At 48.6% G+C, this 17,716-nt stretch overlaps 1 protein-coding gene across 4 annotated transcripts in view; it reads left to right on the plus strand.

The window, feature by feature from the left end:
* The window catches only part of LRSAM1 (leucine rich repeat and sterile alpha motif containing 1), a 189,201-nt gene that overhangs the window by 99,001 nt on the left and 72,484 nt on the right, over positions 1 to 17,716 (plus strand). For 2 of the 4 annotated variants that reach the window (XR_010182938.1, XR_010182939.1), the window contains exons 19-24: positions 4,138 to 4,233; positions 4,429 to 4,527; positions 4,606 to 4,737; positions 4,903 to 4,975; positions 7,035 to 7,183; positions 13,562 to 13,723. Coding sequence is in view for 2 of the 4 variants with exons in the window: in XM_063936191.1 (XP_063792261.1) it covers positions 4,138 to 4,233; positions 4,429 to 4,527; positions 4,606 to 4,737; positions 4,903 to 4,975; positions 7,035 to 7,183; positions 13,562 to 13,687 (675 nt within the window). In the remaining 2 variants the exon portion in view is untranslated. Of the gene's footprint in view, positions 1 to 4,137; positions 4,234 to 4,428; positions 4,528 to 4,605; positions 4,738 to 4,902; positions 4,976 to 7,034; positions 7,184 to 13,561; positions 15,097 to 17,716 lie in introns of those variants that run through there. The other 2 variants (XM_063936191.1, XM_063936192.1) reach the window with 1 other exon arrangement.

The following is a 17,716-nucleotide window of genomic DNA, read 5'->3' on the forward strand; positions in this document are numbered from 1 at the left end:
ACTCTTACACATGGGCATTTTTATGTACTGTCTTGTGGGGTACAGTTGAAGGGTCCACATTTAATTTATATCTGGAAAACATGGAGACTGTCAAGTGACCACATACGGCGCTACCACTAACTCATGTCACTCACCACTTTTTGCGATATATAATGTTTCTAAAGCCGGTTTATATGAGTGTAGAACAATCTCTGATTCCTTCAGAGTTAAACAATAACCAAATAAAATATACAATTAATTTCATGTAATAAAACTTTAATTAGTTTTTCATTACTGCCGTAGTTGTATAATTTTTACGATGATTCCCTGGCTTTAGGTCTCGCATTTGTTGCCATTTTAGTAAAATTATGAGCCAGTTTAGATTGCTGGGTTTTTTTGTTCTTGGTTCTAATTCTGTCTCTTCGGTTTGTCCTTGTTTGTCTTTTAATTCGTGTTTCCTGTGTGTTCCTGGCAGCGATACACATTACTGATTGTTGCGTCACTAACACTTTGTGTCAGTTTGGGGTTCCTGTGTCTCGTCTCTGTGTGTGTCCCGAAGATTTAAGAAATGCGTGAAGGTTAATTTTTGTCTCAAAATCTTCAATGCATCCACTATCGTGTCAATAGAAAAAGCCCTCGACATTTAATGAACACTAACAGTTTTTTAGCGGCTGATACAAAAGAATCTCCCTCAGTGTCCTCTATGTAGCTGGTTACATGAACTGTGCACCAGCGTCCATTTTGTAACCAAGGCACTTTAAAAAGTGACAGAAAATGTATATAAAAATACTTGTCACTAATATTAGTTGCCCAGATTCTCCTGCTATCCAGCATGGTTGAATGTACAAGAACAGCCAATCCCATATCCACTTTAATATAACCTGTTGCCCAGACACAGTAGAGGCAGCCATTTTATGGGCTGGTCCAACATTCAGGAACCAGCCACATCACTGGGGAGCACAAAATGGCTGCTCTCTCTGTGCTCTGTGAATTTGCTTGTCTTCAGTTTATGGATATTGGAACAGCTCACAATTAGCTGTGCATAATGTGGTTGGCCAACAGGTCCATAGTCTGGGTCTATTTTTTAATTTTAAAGAAACTGAGGTATAGTATAGTATTTTGAAAACATTTTATATGTGTTTCTTAATCCTCTTGGAGATTTGTGTTTCTTAATCCTCTTGGAGATTTGTGTTTCTATGTGTTCACTGGACCTCACGTACGACACGCTTTTGCAAAAAGCACTGGATTTGCATTGGTGCGCCTAGATGCGTGCTACCTCTCCGCAGACTAGGCTTGCTCCTAGGGGAGCAGAGATGCAGAAAAGTCACTTTTGCTGAATGGCTGGGTGCACAAGACAAATACTTATTTTAAGATGTGACCCGGGACAGCAGGACAAGTGCCACCTACCACCACGTATGAACCACACCTTTCATTAAATAAGCTCTCTCCACGTTTCTCCTCAGTTTAGGCTCATTTATGGTTTAATCACAAGACAGAAGGGACATCATTAATCTATTACATGCAGAATTACTGTTTGAGGATTTTTTTTTACATTGGGCAAAGAAACGCGTTTCTCCGCAAATCACAAAATAGGCTCCCATTAAATGTATAGTAAAAGACCTCATCTCCCCAATTTGTGTGTCCTATTTGGGAAGTGACAATGACTGTACATCCTACAACATGCCCTCTCTTTGATTTCAGTATTTGCGCTCCAGTAATCCTGTTTTTGCACAACCTGCTCTAACCATACATGTCAGGAATACCCCGTCACTTCACCCGTCACTCCGCAAATTGTGGCTTTTCTGCAAGTGCCGTCTTTTAGGCTTTTTTTAATGAAATCTATGGGCGCTACACCGTACAAAAAGACTTTGTGCTGCACCTCAGCCATTATGCGTCTCGTATATGAGGCCCTCTCCATGTATTGTTCTGTGTCACTGGTGGAGGAAGGCCAAATCCAATGATCGTGTGTCAACTCGAAGCTACTTGGCATGTTACAGTGGCGAAAGAACGTTTGTAGAACTTTTTATTGCTATATTTTTTTTCCATTAATTTGACCTAAACACGATCAGATAAATTTTATCTGATGTAACAAACATCGCCATTGGCTAGGAGGTCCTGTATGGAAGTGATTGCTGTCTTCTGCTCATGTCACTGCATTTTAATTGGTATGAAATATTCTCTCCCCACTGTATACACTGATCTGTGATTACGTCATTGGATGATTACATTGATGGGGTCATTGGATGATTACGTTGAGGGGGTCGATGATTACGTTGAGGGGGTCATTGGATAATTACGTTGAGGGGGTCATTGGATGATTACGTTGAGGGGGTCATTGGATGATTACGTTGATGGGGTCATTGGATGATTACGTTGAGGGGGTCATTGGATGATTACATTGATGGGGTCATTGGATGATTACGTTGAGGGGGTCATTGGATGATTACGTTGAGGGGGTCATTGGATGATCACGTTGAGGGGGTCATTGGATGATCACGTTGAGGGTGTCATTGGATGATCACGTTGAGGGGGTCATTGGATAATTACGTTGAGGGGGTCATTGGATGATTACGTTGATGGGGTTATTGGATGATTACGTTGAGGGGGTCATTGGATGATTACGTTGAGGGGGTCATTGGATGATCACGTTGAGGGGGTCATTGGATGATCACGTTGAAGGGGTCATTGGATAATTACGTTGAGGGGGTCATTGGATGATTACGTTGATGGGGTTATTGGATGATTACATTGATGGGGTCATTGGATGATTACGTTGAGGGGGTCATTGGATGATTACATTGATGGGGTCATTGGATGATTACGTTGAGGGGGTCATTGGATGATTACATTGATGGGGTCATTGGATGATTACGTTGAGGGGGTCATTGGATGATTACGTTGAGGGGGTCATTGGATGATGACGTTGAGGGGGTCATTGGATGATTACATTGAGGGGGTCATTGGATGATCACGTTGAGGGGGTCATTGGATGATTACGTTGAGGGGGTCATTGGATGATCACGTTGAGGGGGTCATTGGATGATTACGTTGAGGGGGTCATTGGATGATCACGTTGAGGGGGTCATTGGATGATTACGTTGAGGGGGTCATTGGATGATCACGTTGAGGGGGTCATTGGATGATTACGTTGAGGGGGTCATAGGATGATCACGTTGAGGGGGTTATTGGATGATTACGTTGAGGGGGTTATTGGATGATTACATTGAGGGGAGGAATATGCAGGTGTCGGGGATAAGATAATGCAGATGTGTATAATGTGAGCTATTACAAAGGACAACTTTCAGCCATCCTATAACTGTGCAGCAAGCACAACGCTCTGTCCTCTTCCTCCAGTACACAGTCTGGCCTCTCAGTCCCAACATCAGCCTCTATTCAGGAATCTGGCCACTGTTTCCCAGCACCGGTCCTCCTGACCTCTGTCCCATGACATCATGGCCCACCAACCTACCACCAGCCTTGTATGTTCCAGCATCTGCCCCTATCTCCCAGCTCATTAACGCTAAGACACCAGCTGGTCAAGCCATTGGTTCCATAGCCCTTACCTCCAGTCTCCCAAAATGTATCATGGCATCACACCATGGTATCTGTATCCCATGCCTTTCTTTCACATCCCTACACACCAGCTGCAGAAACCAAGTGACCCGTTTTCCAGATGGTTTTCCCAGCAAGTCCTAATTCCTAAACACCTGTCCATAATTTAGATGTTGCACTTTCACTCCTAGCAGATAAGATCTGCTTCCCGCTGCACACCCAACCGACCAGATGCTAGCCCATTAAGTGCTAGGTGGGGGTAGTAAGGAGAAGGGGTCATTTCATTGCTCATTTTTTGGTTTCTTGCACCTTTGCTTCCCACCAGCAGGGTTAAATCCATTTTTGCTCTTTCCCCACTCATAGATCACACCCGCCCGGCTGCTGCCCTGGTTTTTTCTCATCTTCTATATGAGCAACATTGAACACGTTGTCCGAATATTGACTGATGTGTTAGGAACTCATAGGCAGCATATCCCATTCATTTTATGCCCCTAAGGCATTTACCCCAGTGGACCCTTAATCAGGACACCTAGCTCCGACACTGGGTGCCGTGCTCCCCTTCCCATTTCATTTCGTATATGACTATTTTCTCCTTAATTGCACCAGGAAATGATCTCGGAGCAGCGCAGGGCACTGAGTGACCTCCTGCAACAGTTGCTGAAGGACAAGAAGCAGAGAGAAGAGGAGCTGTTGGCCGTGTTGGTGAGTCTGACGTATGCCGGAGACCTCGGCTGGATATAGGAGTAATTGTGAACATGTTATACGTATAGATGGGTGTTGTAAGCCCATTCATGTGCTTTAATACACTATTTGCTCTATGGTCACTGATGTCCACCATCCAAGAGACCTTCTGCTCCTGGCCCTGTTGTTGATAGTCTTGTTTGCATCTACCTTTAGCTGGAGATAGACGCAAAGAGTGAAGCCAAGCAGGAAAACTACTGGTTGATCCAGTATCAGCGCCTGCTGAACCAGAAGCCGCTGTCTCTCAGACTCCAGGTTGGTGCTTGATCACCTTGTAGACCTCACTCCTCATCAATATGCTGTGAAACTCATTGTCTTGGGGCTGTTTCTTAGGAGGAAGGGCTGGAAAAGGAGCTGGTGGATCTTCTCAAGGAGCTTTCAGCAGAGAAGTATTTGCCGATATTTGCTCACCATAGGTTTTGTCTGGAGATGTTGGAGAAGATGGCTCCTGCTGATCTTAAGAAGGTAGGCGTTCGCTAGGTGAAGGGCCTTGGTTCTTGCCCATTTGCCAATTTCTGTGAATGCCAGCTGGACATAGAGTTGGGTATAATGGTTGTCTGGTCATCCTCTGAAGGCCCAGCAGGAAAACATTTTGCAGCAACATACTCAGTCTGCTTTCTCCTATTACAGATCGGAGTCGAGGAAATTGGCCTGCAGATAGCCATCATTCAACGAGCCCAAGAGATTCTAAGGCTTAGGACGGGTAATGTCTTGACTGTCCTGGTCTTGGCAACAGGACAGGAATTTAATCTTACTATATTTAGGGCTAGCTGGAGTACCGGCGTTGCCCGGGGATTTTAAAACTGTCTGTTTACAAAAATAAATGTAAATATTAAACACACAGTATAAAATATACCCCTTTCACATCGCACAAATAACCCGGTATCGACACAGCATATTGCCGTATCGAAACGGGTCAGTGTGCGATGTGAAAGCACTTTGGCCGAATTAGCGAGTCGCCTGACCCGGTAATTCAACCCGGTAAAAAAGAAGGGTTATTACCGGGTTGAATACCGGGTCAGGCGCAGTGTGAATGGGAGCCGTTTCGATGCGACACGGCTCCCATTCACAGCATAGGGAGAGGCGCCGCAGGAGATGAGCTTATCTCTCAGCGCCACCTCCACCCTCTGCCCCTGCTGCTGAGCCCCCCCCCCCCCCCCCCCCCCGCTGCTATGGCAACTGACGCTGTATATTGCAGGGTCGGAAAGCCACCAAAATAGAGCAAATGCCGGATCCCACCGGTAAGGACACATTTCTAATACAGGGTGGGATCCGGCATTTGCGATCTGAAAGCGGTATAACATTGTAGATAGCTGAATAGCCGTGCTTTGCTGCGGGATGAGGATGGTAAATTAGAATGATAGCTGTTTGTTAATGTACGTTTGTTGGAGATCTAGTATATAGGCATATCTTGCTTCCCTGACGCACTTTGTGTAGTGGCCGGACCCCTTTTTGGTCCCCCAAGGGACCCTGCTCTTCCCACTATACAGCTCTCAGTCTGTGGCTTCCTGCTGCCTCCATTCCCCTCCTCACATCATGTCACTGCCCCTGTCACATGCAGCCCTGTCCTCACTGCCACATCACTCATCTCCTGATATACTCTGTGCTGCTGGGGACCCTGCTCCTCCCACTATACAACTCTCAGTCTGTGGGTTCCTGCTGCCTCCATTCCCCTCCTCACATCATGTCACTGCCCCTGTCACATGCAGCCCTGTCCTCACTGACACATCACTCATCTACTGATATACTCTGTGCTGCTGGGGATCCTGCTCCTCCCACTATATAACTCTCAGTCTGTGGCTTCCTTCTGCCTCCATTCCCCTCCTCACATCATGTCACTGCCCCTGTCACATGCAGCCCTGTCATCACTGACATATCATGCATGTCCTGATATACTCTGTGCTGCTGGGGGACCCTGCTCCTCCCACTATATAACTCTCAGTCTGTGGGTTCCTGCTGCCTCCATTACCCTCCTCACATCATGACTGTGCTGCTGGGGGGCCATGCTACTTCCACTATATAACTCTGTGTGTGGGTTTGTGTTACCTCCATTCCCCTCCTCACATCATGTCACTGGCCCTGTCACGTGCAGCCCTGTCATCACTGACATATCATGCATTTCCTGATATAGTCTGTGCTGCTGGCCCACCCCTAAGGGTGCTAGTGGTGTGTTACCCCCACAGTGTTTGTTCCCAGAGTGTAAGTCATTTGTGTAGCAAGATTGGTGTAAATTGCTCCAGGCATTCCAGAGTTATGCTGTCTGCTGAAAAACTCTGTGCTGCTGTCCCACCCCTAGGGGTGTCTTCCCCCCCCACAGTGTTTGTTTCCAGAGTGTAAGGCATATGTGTAGCAATTTTTGAGTACATGGGTCCAGCAATTCCGGAGTTATGCTGTCTCCTGATATACTCTGTGCTGCTGTCTCCCACCCTAGGTTGTGCTTGGGATTTCAAATTGTTTTAGTTGCGTCCACCGTGTTTTAATACGCTTGTGTGTAAAATTTCACGATCTTCTCTTGAAAACTGGATTTGTATAGAAAGACGGAAGGAACAATTTTCATTTTTATATATTCGCTAAACAGCTGTCTATTCTTGAAGCTTCTGGTCAGCGGGTGACACGAAAAGAGGTTGCTGGGATCACTTTTATACATACATTTTTATTTAATTTTTTCGTTTTATTCGTATTCCAAAATATTATCTTTGATATTTGTGTTGGTCTGTTCTTTATCTATACTATTACATGTCTTTTATTTCACACTGATGCAGAACTGCCCAAATCTTCAGAAAAAATGATGCCTCGCGAGTTGGAGCCCAGTTCCCCTGCAGCTAACCAGCCCAGTCCGACCACGCCCACGCTCCCCTTACCGGATGTGGCTAACAGGAACTCTGAATGTGTGGTGTGCATGGAGCAAGAGGTTTGTCTTAAAGTGGAGATACCACTATTCATTTGTAACTTAGTCTGATGGACTCTGAAGTAGGTAGGACGGTAATCTGATGGACCCTGTTGTAGGTGGGACAGTAGATTGATTTTTAAGTAGGTAAGACAGTAGTTTTATGGACTCTGATGAAGGTGTGGCAGTAGTCTGATGGACTCTGAAGTAGGTAGGACAGTCTGATGAATTCTGATGTTGGTGAGACTGTAGTTTCATGGACTATGATGAAGGTGAGACAGAGGCCTGATGGGCTCTGGTGTAGGTGGGACAGTAGCCAGATGGGCTGGAATGAAGGTGGGACAGTAGTCTGATGGGCTCTGGTGTAGGTGGGACAGTAGCCGGATGGGCTCTGGTGTAGGTGGGACAGTAGCCGGATGGGCTCTGGTGTAGGTGGGACAGTAGCCTGATGGGCTGTGGTGTAGGTGGGTCAGTAGCCTGATGAGCTCTGGTGTAGGTTGGACAGTAGCCTGATGGGCTCTGGTGTAGGTGAGATAGTAGCCTGATGGGCTCTGGTGTAGGTGGGACAGTAGCCTGATAGGGTCTGGTGTAGGTGGGACAGTAGCCCGATGGGCTCTGGTGTAGGTGGGACAGTAGCTTGATGGGCTCTGGTGTAGGTGGGACAGTAGCTTGATGGGCTCTGGTGTAGGTGGGACAGTAGCCCGATGAGCTCTGGTGTAGGTGGGACAGTAGCCCGATGGGCTCTGGTGTAGGTGGGACAGTAGCCCGATGGGCTCTGGTGTAGGTGGGACAGTAGCCCGATGGGCTCTGGTGTAGGTGGGACAGTAGCCCGATGGGCTCTGGTGTAGGTGGGACAGTAGCCTGATGGGCTCTGGTGTAGGTGGGACAGTAGCACGATGGGCTCTGGTGTAGGTTGGACTGTAGCCTTACGGGCTCTGGTGTAGGTGGGACAGTAGCCGGATGGGCTCTGGTGTAGGTGGGACAGTAACCCGATAGGCTCTGATATAGGTGGGACAGTAGCTTGATGGGCTCTGATGTATCTGAGACAGTGGCCTGATGGGCTCTGATGTATCTGAGACAGTGGCCTGATGGGCTCTGATGTAGCTGAGACAGTGGCCTGATGGGTTGTGATGTAGGGGGGCAGTAGCCTGATGGGCTCTGATGTAGGTGGCACAGTGGCCGGATGGGCTGTGATGTAGGTGAGACAATAGACTGACGGGTGCTAATGTAGGTGGGCTCTGATGTAGGTGGGACAGTAGCCCGATAGGCTCTGATGTAGGTGGGACAGTTGCCCCGATAGGCTCTGATATAAGTGGGACAGTAACCAGATAGGCTCTGATGTAGGTGGGACAGTTGTCCCGATAGGCTCTGATATAGGTGGGACAGTAGCCGATAGGCTCTGATATAGGTGGGACAGTAGCCGATAGGCTCTGATATAGGTGGGACAGTAGCCGATAGGCTCTGATATAGGTGGGACAGTAGCCGATAGGCTCTGATGTAGGTGGGACAGTAGCCGATAGGCTCTGATGTAGGTGGGACAGTAGCCCGATAGGCTCTGATGTAGGTGGGACAGTAACCCGATAGGCTCTGATGTAGGTGGGACAGTAACCAGATAGGCTCTGATGTAGGTGGGACAGTAACCAGATAGGCTCTGATGTAGGTGGGACAGTAACCAGATAGGCTCTGATGTAGGTGGGACAGTAACCCGACAGGCTCTGATGTACGTGGGACAGTTGCCCCAATAGGCTCTGATGTAGGTGGGACAGTAACCAGATAGGCTCTGATATAGGTGGGACAGTAGCCGATAGGCTCTGATGTAGGTGGGACAGTAACCAGATAGGCTCTGATGTAGGTGGGACAGTTGCCCCGATAGGCTCTGATGTAGGTGGGACAGTAACCAGATAGGCTCTGATGTAGGTGGGACAGTAGCCGATAGGCTCTGATGTAGGTGGGACAGTAACCAGATAGGCTCTGATGTAGGTGGGACAGAACCCAGATAGGCTCTGATGTAGGTGGGACAGTAACCCGATAGGCTCTGATATAGGTGGGACAGTAGCCGATAGGCTCTGATGTAGGTGGGACAGTAGCCGATAGGCTCTGATGTAGGTGGGACAGTAACCAGACAGGCTCTGATTTAGGTGAGACAGTAGCCCGATAGGCTCTGATGTAGGTGGGACAGTAACCAGATAGGCTCTGATGTAGGTGGGACAGTAACCAGACAGGCTCTGATGTAGGTGGGACAGTAGCCCGATAGGCTCTGATGTAGGTGGGACAGTAACCCGACAGGCTCTGATGTAGGTGGGACAGTTGCCCGATAGGCTCTGATGTAGGTGGGACAGTAGCCGATAGGCTCTGATGTAGGTGGGACAGTAACCAGACAGGCTCTGATGTAGGTGGGACAGTAACCCGATAGGCTCTGATGTAGGTGGGACAGTAACCCGATAGGCTCTGATGTAGGTGGGACAGTAGCCGATAGGCTCTGATGTAGGTGGGACAGTAACCCGATAGGCTCTGATGTAGGTGGGACAGTAGCCGATAGGCTCTGATGTAGGTGGGACAGTAACCCGATAGGCTCTGATGAAGGTGGGACAGTAACCAGACAGGCTCTGATGTAGGTGGGACAGTAACCAGATAGGCTCTGATGTAGGTGGGACAGTAACCCGATAGGCTCTGATGTAGGTTAGACAGTAACCAGACGGGCTCTGATGTAGGTGGGACAGTAACCCGATAGGCTCTGATGTAGGTGGGACAGTAGCCGATAGGCTCTGATGTAGGTGGGACAGTAACCCGATAGGCTCTGATGTAGGTGGGACAGTAACCAGACAGGCTCTGATGTAGGTGGGACAGTAACCAGATAGGCTCTGATGTAGGTGGGACAGTAACCCGATAGGCTCTGATGTAGGTTAGACAGTAACCAGACGGGCTCTGATGTAGGTGGGACAGTAACCCGATAGGCTCTGATGTAGGTGGGACAGTAGCCGATAGGCTCTGATGTAGGTGGGACAGTAACCAGATAGGCTCTGATGTAGGTGGGACAGAACCCAGATAGGCTCTGATGTAGGTGGGACAGTAACCCGATAGGCTCTGATATAGGTGGGACAGTAGCCGATAGGCTCTGATGTAGGTGGAACAGTAGCCGATAGGCTCTGATGTAGGTGGGACAGTAACCAGACAGGCTCTGATTTAGGTGAGACAGTAGCCCGATAGGCTCTGATGTAGGTGGGACAGTAACCAGATAGGCTCTGATGTAGGTGGGACAGTAACCAGACAGGCTCTGATGTAGGTGGGACAGTAGCCCGATAGGCTCTGATGTAGGTGGGACAGTAACCAGACAGGCTCTGATGTAGGTGGGACAGTTGCCCGATAGGCTCTGATGTAGGTGGGACAGTAGCCGATAGGCTCTGATGTAGGTGGGACAGTAACCAGACAGGCTCTGATGTAGGTGGGACAGTTGCCCCGATAGGCTCTGATGTAGGTGGGACAGTAACCAGACAGGCTCTGATGTAGGTGGGACAGTAGCCGATAGGCTCTGATGTAGGTGGGACAGTAACCAGACAGGCTCTGATGTAGGTGGGACAGTAACCCGATAGGCTCTGATGTAGGTGGGACAGTAACCCGATAGGCTCTGATGTAGGTGGGACAGTAGCCGATAGGCTCTGATGTAGGTGGGACAGTAACCCGATAGGCTCTGATGTAGGTGGGACAGTAACCAGACAGGCTCTGATGTAGGTGGGACAGTAACCAGATAGGCTCTGATGTAGGTGGGACAGTAACCCGATAGGCTCTGATGTAGGTTAGACAGTAACCAGACGGGCTCTGATGTAGGTGGGACAGTAACCCGATAGGCTCTGATGTAGGTGGGACAGTAACCCGATAGGCTCTGATGTAGGTGGGACTGTAACCAGATAGGCTCTGATGTAGGTGGGACAGTAACCAGATAGGCTCTGATGTAGGTGGGACAGTAACCAGATAGGCTCTGATGTAGGTGGGACAGTAACCAGATAGGCTCTGATGTAGGTGGGACAGTAACCCGATAGGCTCTGATGTAGGTTAGACAGTAACCAGACGGGCTCTGATGTAGGTGGGACAGTAACCCGATAGGCTCTGATGTAGGTGGGACAGTAACCCGATAGGCTCTGATGTAGGTGGGACAGTAACCAGATAGGCTCTGATGTAGGTGGGACAGTAACCAGATAGGCTCTGATGTAGGTGGGACAGTAACCAGATAGGCTCTGATGTAGGTGGGACAGTTGCCCCGACAGGCTCTGATGTAGGTGGGACAGTTGCCCCGACAGGCTCTGATGTAGGTGGGACAGTTGCCCCGACAGGCTCTGATGTAGGTGGGACAGTAACCAGATAGGCTCTGATGTAGGTGGGACAGTAACCAGATAGGCTCTGATGTAGGTGGGACAGTAACCAGATAGGCTCTGATGTAGGTGGGACAGTAACCAGACAGGCTCTGATGTAGGTGGGACAGTTGCCCGATAGGCTCTGATGTAGGTGGGACAGTAGCCGATAGGCTCTGATGTAGGTGGGACAGTAACCAGACAGGCTCTGATGTAGGTGGGACAGTAGCCGATAGGCTCTGATGTAGGTGGGACAGTAACCAGACAGGCTCTGATGTAGGTGGGACAGTAACCCGATAGGCTCTGATGTAGGTGGGACAGTAACCCGATAGGCTCTGATGTAGGTGGGACAGTAGCCGATAGGCTCTGATGTAGGTGGGACAGTAACCCGATAGGCTCTGATGTAGGTGGGACAGTAACCAGACAGGCTCTGATGTAGGTGGGACAGTAACCAGATAGGCTCTGATGTAGGTGGGACAGTAACCCGATAGGCTCTGATGTAGGTTAGACAGTAACCAGACGGGCTCTGATGTAGGTGGGACAGTAACCCGATAGGCTCTGATGTAGGTGGGACAGTAACCCGATAGGCTCTGATGTAGGTGGGACTGTAACCAGATAGGCTCTGATGTAGGTGGGACAGTAACCAGATAGGCTCTGATGTAGGTGGGACAGTAACCAGATAGGCTCTGATGTAGGTGGGACAGTAACCAGATAGGCTCTGATGTAGGTGGGACAGTAACCCGATAGGCTCTGATGTAGGTTAGACAGTAACCAGACGGGCTCTGATGTAGGTGGGACAGTAACCCGATAGGCTCTGATGTAGGTGGGACAGTAACCCGATAGGCTCTGATGTAGGTGGGACAGTAACCAGATAGGCTCTGATGTAGGTGGGACAGTAACCAGATAGGCTCTGATGTAGGTGGGACAGTAACCAGATAGGCTCTGATGTAGGTGGGACAGTTGCCCCGACAGGCTCTGATGTAGGTGGGACAGTTGCCCCGACAGGCTCTGATGTAGGTGGGACAGTTGCCCCGACAGGCTCTGATGTAGGTGGGACAGTAACCAGATAGGCTCTGATGTAGGTGGGACAGTAACCCGATAGGCTCTGATGTAGGTTAGACAGTAACCAGACGGGCTCTGATGTAGGTGGGACAGTAACCCGATAGGCTCTGATGTAGGTGGGACAGTAACCCGATAGGCTCTGATGTAGGTGGGACAGTAACCAGATAGGCTCTGATGTAGGTGGGACAGTAACCAGATAGGCTCTGATGTAGGTGGGACAGTAACCAGATAGGCTCTGATGTAGGTGGGACAGTAACCCGATAGGCTCTGATGTAGGTTAGACAGTAACCAGACGGGCTCTGATGTAGGTGGGACAGTAACCCGATAGGCTCTGATGTAGGTGGGACAGTAACCCGATAGGCTCTGATGTAGGTGGGACAGTAACCAGATAGGCTCTGATGTAGGTGGGACAGTAACCAGATAGGCTCTGATGTAGGTGGGACAGTAACCAGATAGGCTCTGATGTAGGTGGGACAGTTGCCCCGACAGGCTCTGATGTAGGTGGGACAGTTGCCCCGATAGGCTCTGATGTAGGTGGGACAGTTGCCCCGACAGGCTCTGATGTAGGTGGGACAGTAACCAGATAGGCTCTGATGTAGGTGGGACAGTAACCAGATAGGCTCTGATGTAGGTGGGACAGTTGCCCCGACAGGCTCTGATGTAGGTGGGACAGTTGCCCCGACAGGCTCTGATGTAGGTGGGACAGTAACCAGACAGGCTCTGATGTAGGTGGGACAGTAGCTGATAGGCTCTGATGTAGGTGGGACAGTAACCCGATAGGCTCTGATGTAGGTGGGACAGTAACCCGATAGGCTCTGATGTAGGTGGGACAGTAACCAGATAGGCTCTGATGTAGGTGGGACAGTAACCCGACAGGCTCTGATGTAGGTGGGACAGTAACCAGATAGGCTCTGATGTAGGTGGGACAGGAAACGTTGGTTGCCTGCACTGTGCGTACGTCACTTTATCACTCTGTCTTGCCCTTGCGTTTCAGGCTCAGTCAATATTCCTGCCCTGCGGGCATGTGTGTTGCTGCTCCAACTGCGGAGATGCCCTCCAAACATGCCCCTTGTGTCGCAGAGACATCACGCAACGCATTCGGATCTACCACAGCACTTAGGAGAGTGAGAACGCGGCTGCTCATCGTCCACATGGGGTAAAATAAAGGAGCCAGAATCACTGTTTGGAGATGGGTCTGCGGAGTGTTAATCTGTGACTTTCCCTGCTCACTCTGTGGTTAAGTTGCAGAATAGACTAGCGCTGTGTACAACCGCCTCTGACGCTTAACAGTTTGCATTCCCTTTGTGCCCCCTGGTGGTCATACGTGGAAATACACACATCACCACCACCTGCAGCATTGTGAGGCCGTATAGGTTTATTATCTGTATACTCATTCTTCCTGACATGACTTATTGTGCTGCTGTATCCAGTGATGCAGAGTATCTCAGGTGTGACCAGGAATTCTCCTCTGGCTCATTTCTATACAGGCGGCTGCGTATAGTGAGGCTGAGTATATCCACAGAAGGAATGGTCAGAGCGATGAGCTGTTTGCACACATTTTATTTCTCATGTAAATATACATATAGCATAGATTAATTTATTGTTGTATACATGATGGGTGTTTCCGTACGCTCATAGCTGTCTGAAGATTTCATAGGCACCTGCTCTTGATCTGTTCTGGTCCATTTTCAGCCTGTGACGGGTGGTATAGCTGGGTACAGTTTAGGTTACAAGGTTGAAGCTCTCTCTGTTTGTGTTGGTGTTCCCCCCATATTGATTAAATCCCCCCTAGGTAAGACAGCTGTGGATGGCCAATACCCTGGACCTCCTCATCTATCCCTTTCATAATTAACTGAGCCAGGGCAGTTGGACTTTATTATTTTTATTATCCTTTATTTATATGGCGCCACAAGGGTTCCGCAGCGCCCAATTACAGAGTACATAAATAATCAAACAGGAAAACAGCAATTTACAGACTTAATCCCCTGCTGTATTGTTCTGTCTGTATTGTATTACAGCTGAGAACAATAGATGAAACGTATATGCTAATAAGCCTTGGTGCACCAGAGAAGCCTAGATGAGCGAGGCTCATTCTGTACTAATCCTTATAATTTACCGCAGAGCTGCAAGCCAAAAATGAGCAAGGTTTTCCCTTCCGTAATTACCCGCATTGTGTGCAGCGAGAGGGTCACTAAATTGACTCCTCCCTTTAATTTATTATTTAAGTGGAAAGAACCATTAAAAAAATGTAAACATATTTTTTTTTTTTTATGTCTGCACTCCCCCCTGCTCAGAAGATATCGGCAAATGTGGGTGAGTCACCCCATAGTTAGCTGCATGCTCAATCCCAGGCGGCTCTCATTCATCTCCTCTTCTGTAGGCAGGCTTTGACAGGGACACCACTCCCTCCCCGGGAACTAGTGCAGTATAGAATACAGGGGTGACCTTGCTGACAAGGACACCACTCCCTTCCCTCCCCGGGAACTAGTGCAGTATAGAATACAGGGGTGACCTCGCTGACAAGGACACCACTCCCTTCCCTCCCCGGGAACTAGTGCAGTATAGAATACAGGGGTGACCTCGCTGACAAGGACACCACTCCCTTCCCTCCCCGGGAACTAGTGCAGTATAGAATACAGGGGTGACCTCGCTGCATAGAGTGCACAAGGCACCACGTCAGATCCGTGTGTCCACTTTACTAGTAAAAACTTGTATTCTGTTTATACGCTGTCCTAGGGATGGACCAGAGTTGAAGTTGGTTATTTTAATGCTACTTCCCCGTCGGCAATATATTGTATAGGTGGAATTTCAACGTCCGTTTCCTAACATCACAAACCGTCCTCCCAAGACATCATTTTCAGACTGGGTAATGGTGATGTCGCTGATGGGTCACTAGTCCCCTAGGATTGCACCTGGTTTATTTCCCTCCTTGTATGTACAATATATTGATATAATGGCTTACCGTGTGATGCACAAGGCACCTGTGTGTTGTAGAGCAATTACGGGCAGAGTCTGGGAAACAGAATTCATTGGTTATTACAGGGTTAATGAATTTTAACGAGAAACAAAGAGCCTAGAACAAACTAACACCATTCAGTGCGAAAGCCTGAATATTTTTATTATCCGTTATTTATATAGCGCACGCATATTCCGCATCGCTTTACAGGGAGCATCTCAGCCATCCACATCAGTCCCTGCCCCGTAGGAGCTTACACTTTATATTCCCTGTGACGTGCACACACAAGGCTTCATTTTTGCCAGGAGCCAGTTAACCTTCCAGTATGTTTTTGGAGGGTTGGAGGAAACCGAAGCGCCCGGACGCAACCCGCTTAAACATGGGAAGAACATGCAAACTCCACACCAGTGCAATCAAACCCAAGACCCCAGCATTGTGAGTCAGCAAATCTAACCACTGTGTCGCCTTGGTGCTGAATATAAATCTGTCGTGGCAGCTCGATGTGTATTGTAGGAAAATCTGCGCCATCAGTTCCCGTTTCTTCTTGCAGCTTGTCTCCCTGTCCTAAAGTGTCATTGGGTTTTATTGTGTCACTTATTTAGTGTCATGTTTTACCTGCTGCTGTTATGCAGCAGCCATATTGCGTGCTGTCCTAGAATTCACAAGGATACAGCCTGTCCGGATATTAGAAACATGCAGTATACCACAAGTCCCAGGCTCCATTCTCCGGAATAATATTTTAGAAATGTCTGCATCCACTGTGTGCTGCCATCTTCCTGTGGCATGGCTACCACGTTTCATCTCTCCTGCTGTCTCCTGGGGACAGGAAATGGTTCTGTAATACCCCTTTCAGACGTGAACACGTGGCACGCTGGGTTGCGGTTCAGTCTGAAAGGGGCCACTTGAAATAACCCAGGTTGAGCGATCAAGGTTGAACACTGCTCGCAGTGCAGCGTGAACGGTTAAGCCAGGTCGATGCAACCCAGCACCCGTACACACTATAGGAAGATCCGGCGCTTGGAGATGATCCATGCGCCGCCTCCACACGTGATGCAGTGACGTCATTGACCTGGCAGTAGGCCAGATCTAGGTCGTCAGTCTGAAAGGGGTCGCACCCGAGATGTACCGGTGTACAAATCCCAGGTGCGACCCAGCAATTGCGGTCTGAAAGCGGTATTAGCTTGTTACCTGTGAACTATCTATAATGTGAAGAAATACTATTTAATATGTACTTGTAATATGTACACTGCCCTAAGCCTTAACTCAGGGTAAAGTTCTTGATAACAGAGAACAGTAGCTTTGTACGGTAACTGCAGATACCTCCCGTGTCTGTGACTGGTAATAGCTAGACTCTATAAGGTACAGTAGTGTCTGTACTTAGGATATAAGTGGTTAAATGAAGGTCGTAGAATTGGGGAGACTGCGTCAGCTAGAGGTAGGAAACGAGACTGATCTGCTGTGCAAGGCTCTTGCAGGAACACAGTGTACATGATGATTCCAAACCCAGAACATTGTCCTGTACTGCAAAAACTAAATAAGCCATTTCTTGGTAATGTCCTTTCAATGCACCGTGCTAAGGATAGATTCCAGTAACATTATGTTTTCTTATTGTGGAGTCCAACAAGAAGGATTATATCAGGTTATCAAACCCTGACCTGCAGCGGAGATCAGACTTTCTCCCCAAGCCCCAGGGTGACGGGCAAATCATTGCCTGGATGGTTAAAATGTGAAGACACCAGTCACATGCATGTAGAATATACAGTTTGGAGAGCAGGAGTCTATTAAACTCTGATTGACTTTATTAATGTGATGGTAAATATTCTGCAGAAGCATCAAGCTCAAGGAGATCTCAAAAACCAAGCTAATACATCTACATATAGGGGGTCCTTCAGATCTGATCGGCGGGTAGTGATTTTTGCACTGCTGCGATCAGATAGTCGCCCCCTACAGGGGGAGTGTATTGTAGCTGTGCAAGTGTGAGAACGCATGTGTAGCAGAGCTGTACAAACAGATTTTGTGCAGCCCAGGACTTACTCAGCCGCTGCGATCACATCAGCCTGTCCGGGACCGGATTTGACGTCAGACACCCGCCCTGCAAATGCTAGGACACACCTGCGTTTTTCCAACCACTCCCTGAAAACTGTCCGTTGCCACCCACAAACGCCTTCTTCCTGTCAATCTCCTTGCGAACGC

The sequence above is a fragment of the Pseudophryne corroboree genome, chromosome 8, assembly GCF_028390025.1.
Source record: "Pseudophryne corroboree isolate aPseCor3 chromosome 8, aPseCor3.hap2, whole genome shotgun sequence".
NCBI lineage: Eukaryota > Metazoa > Chordata > Amphibia > Anura > Myobatrachidae > Pseudophryne > Pseudophryne corroboree.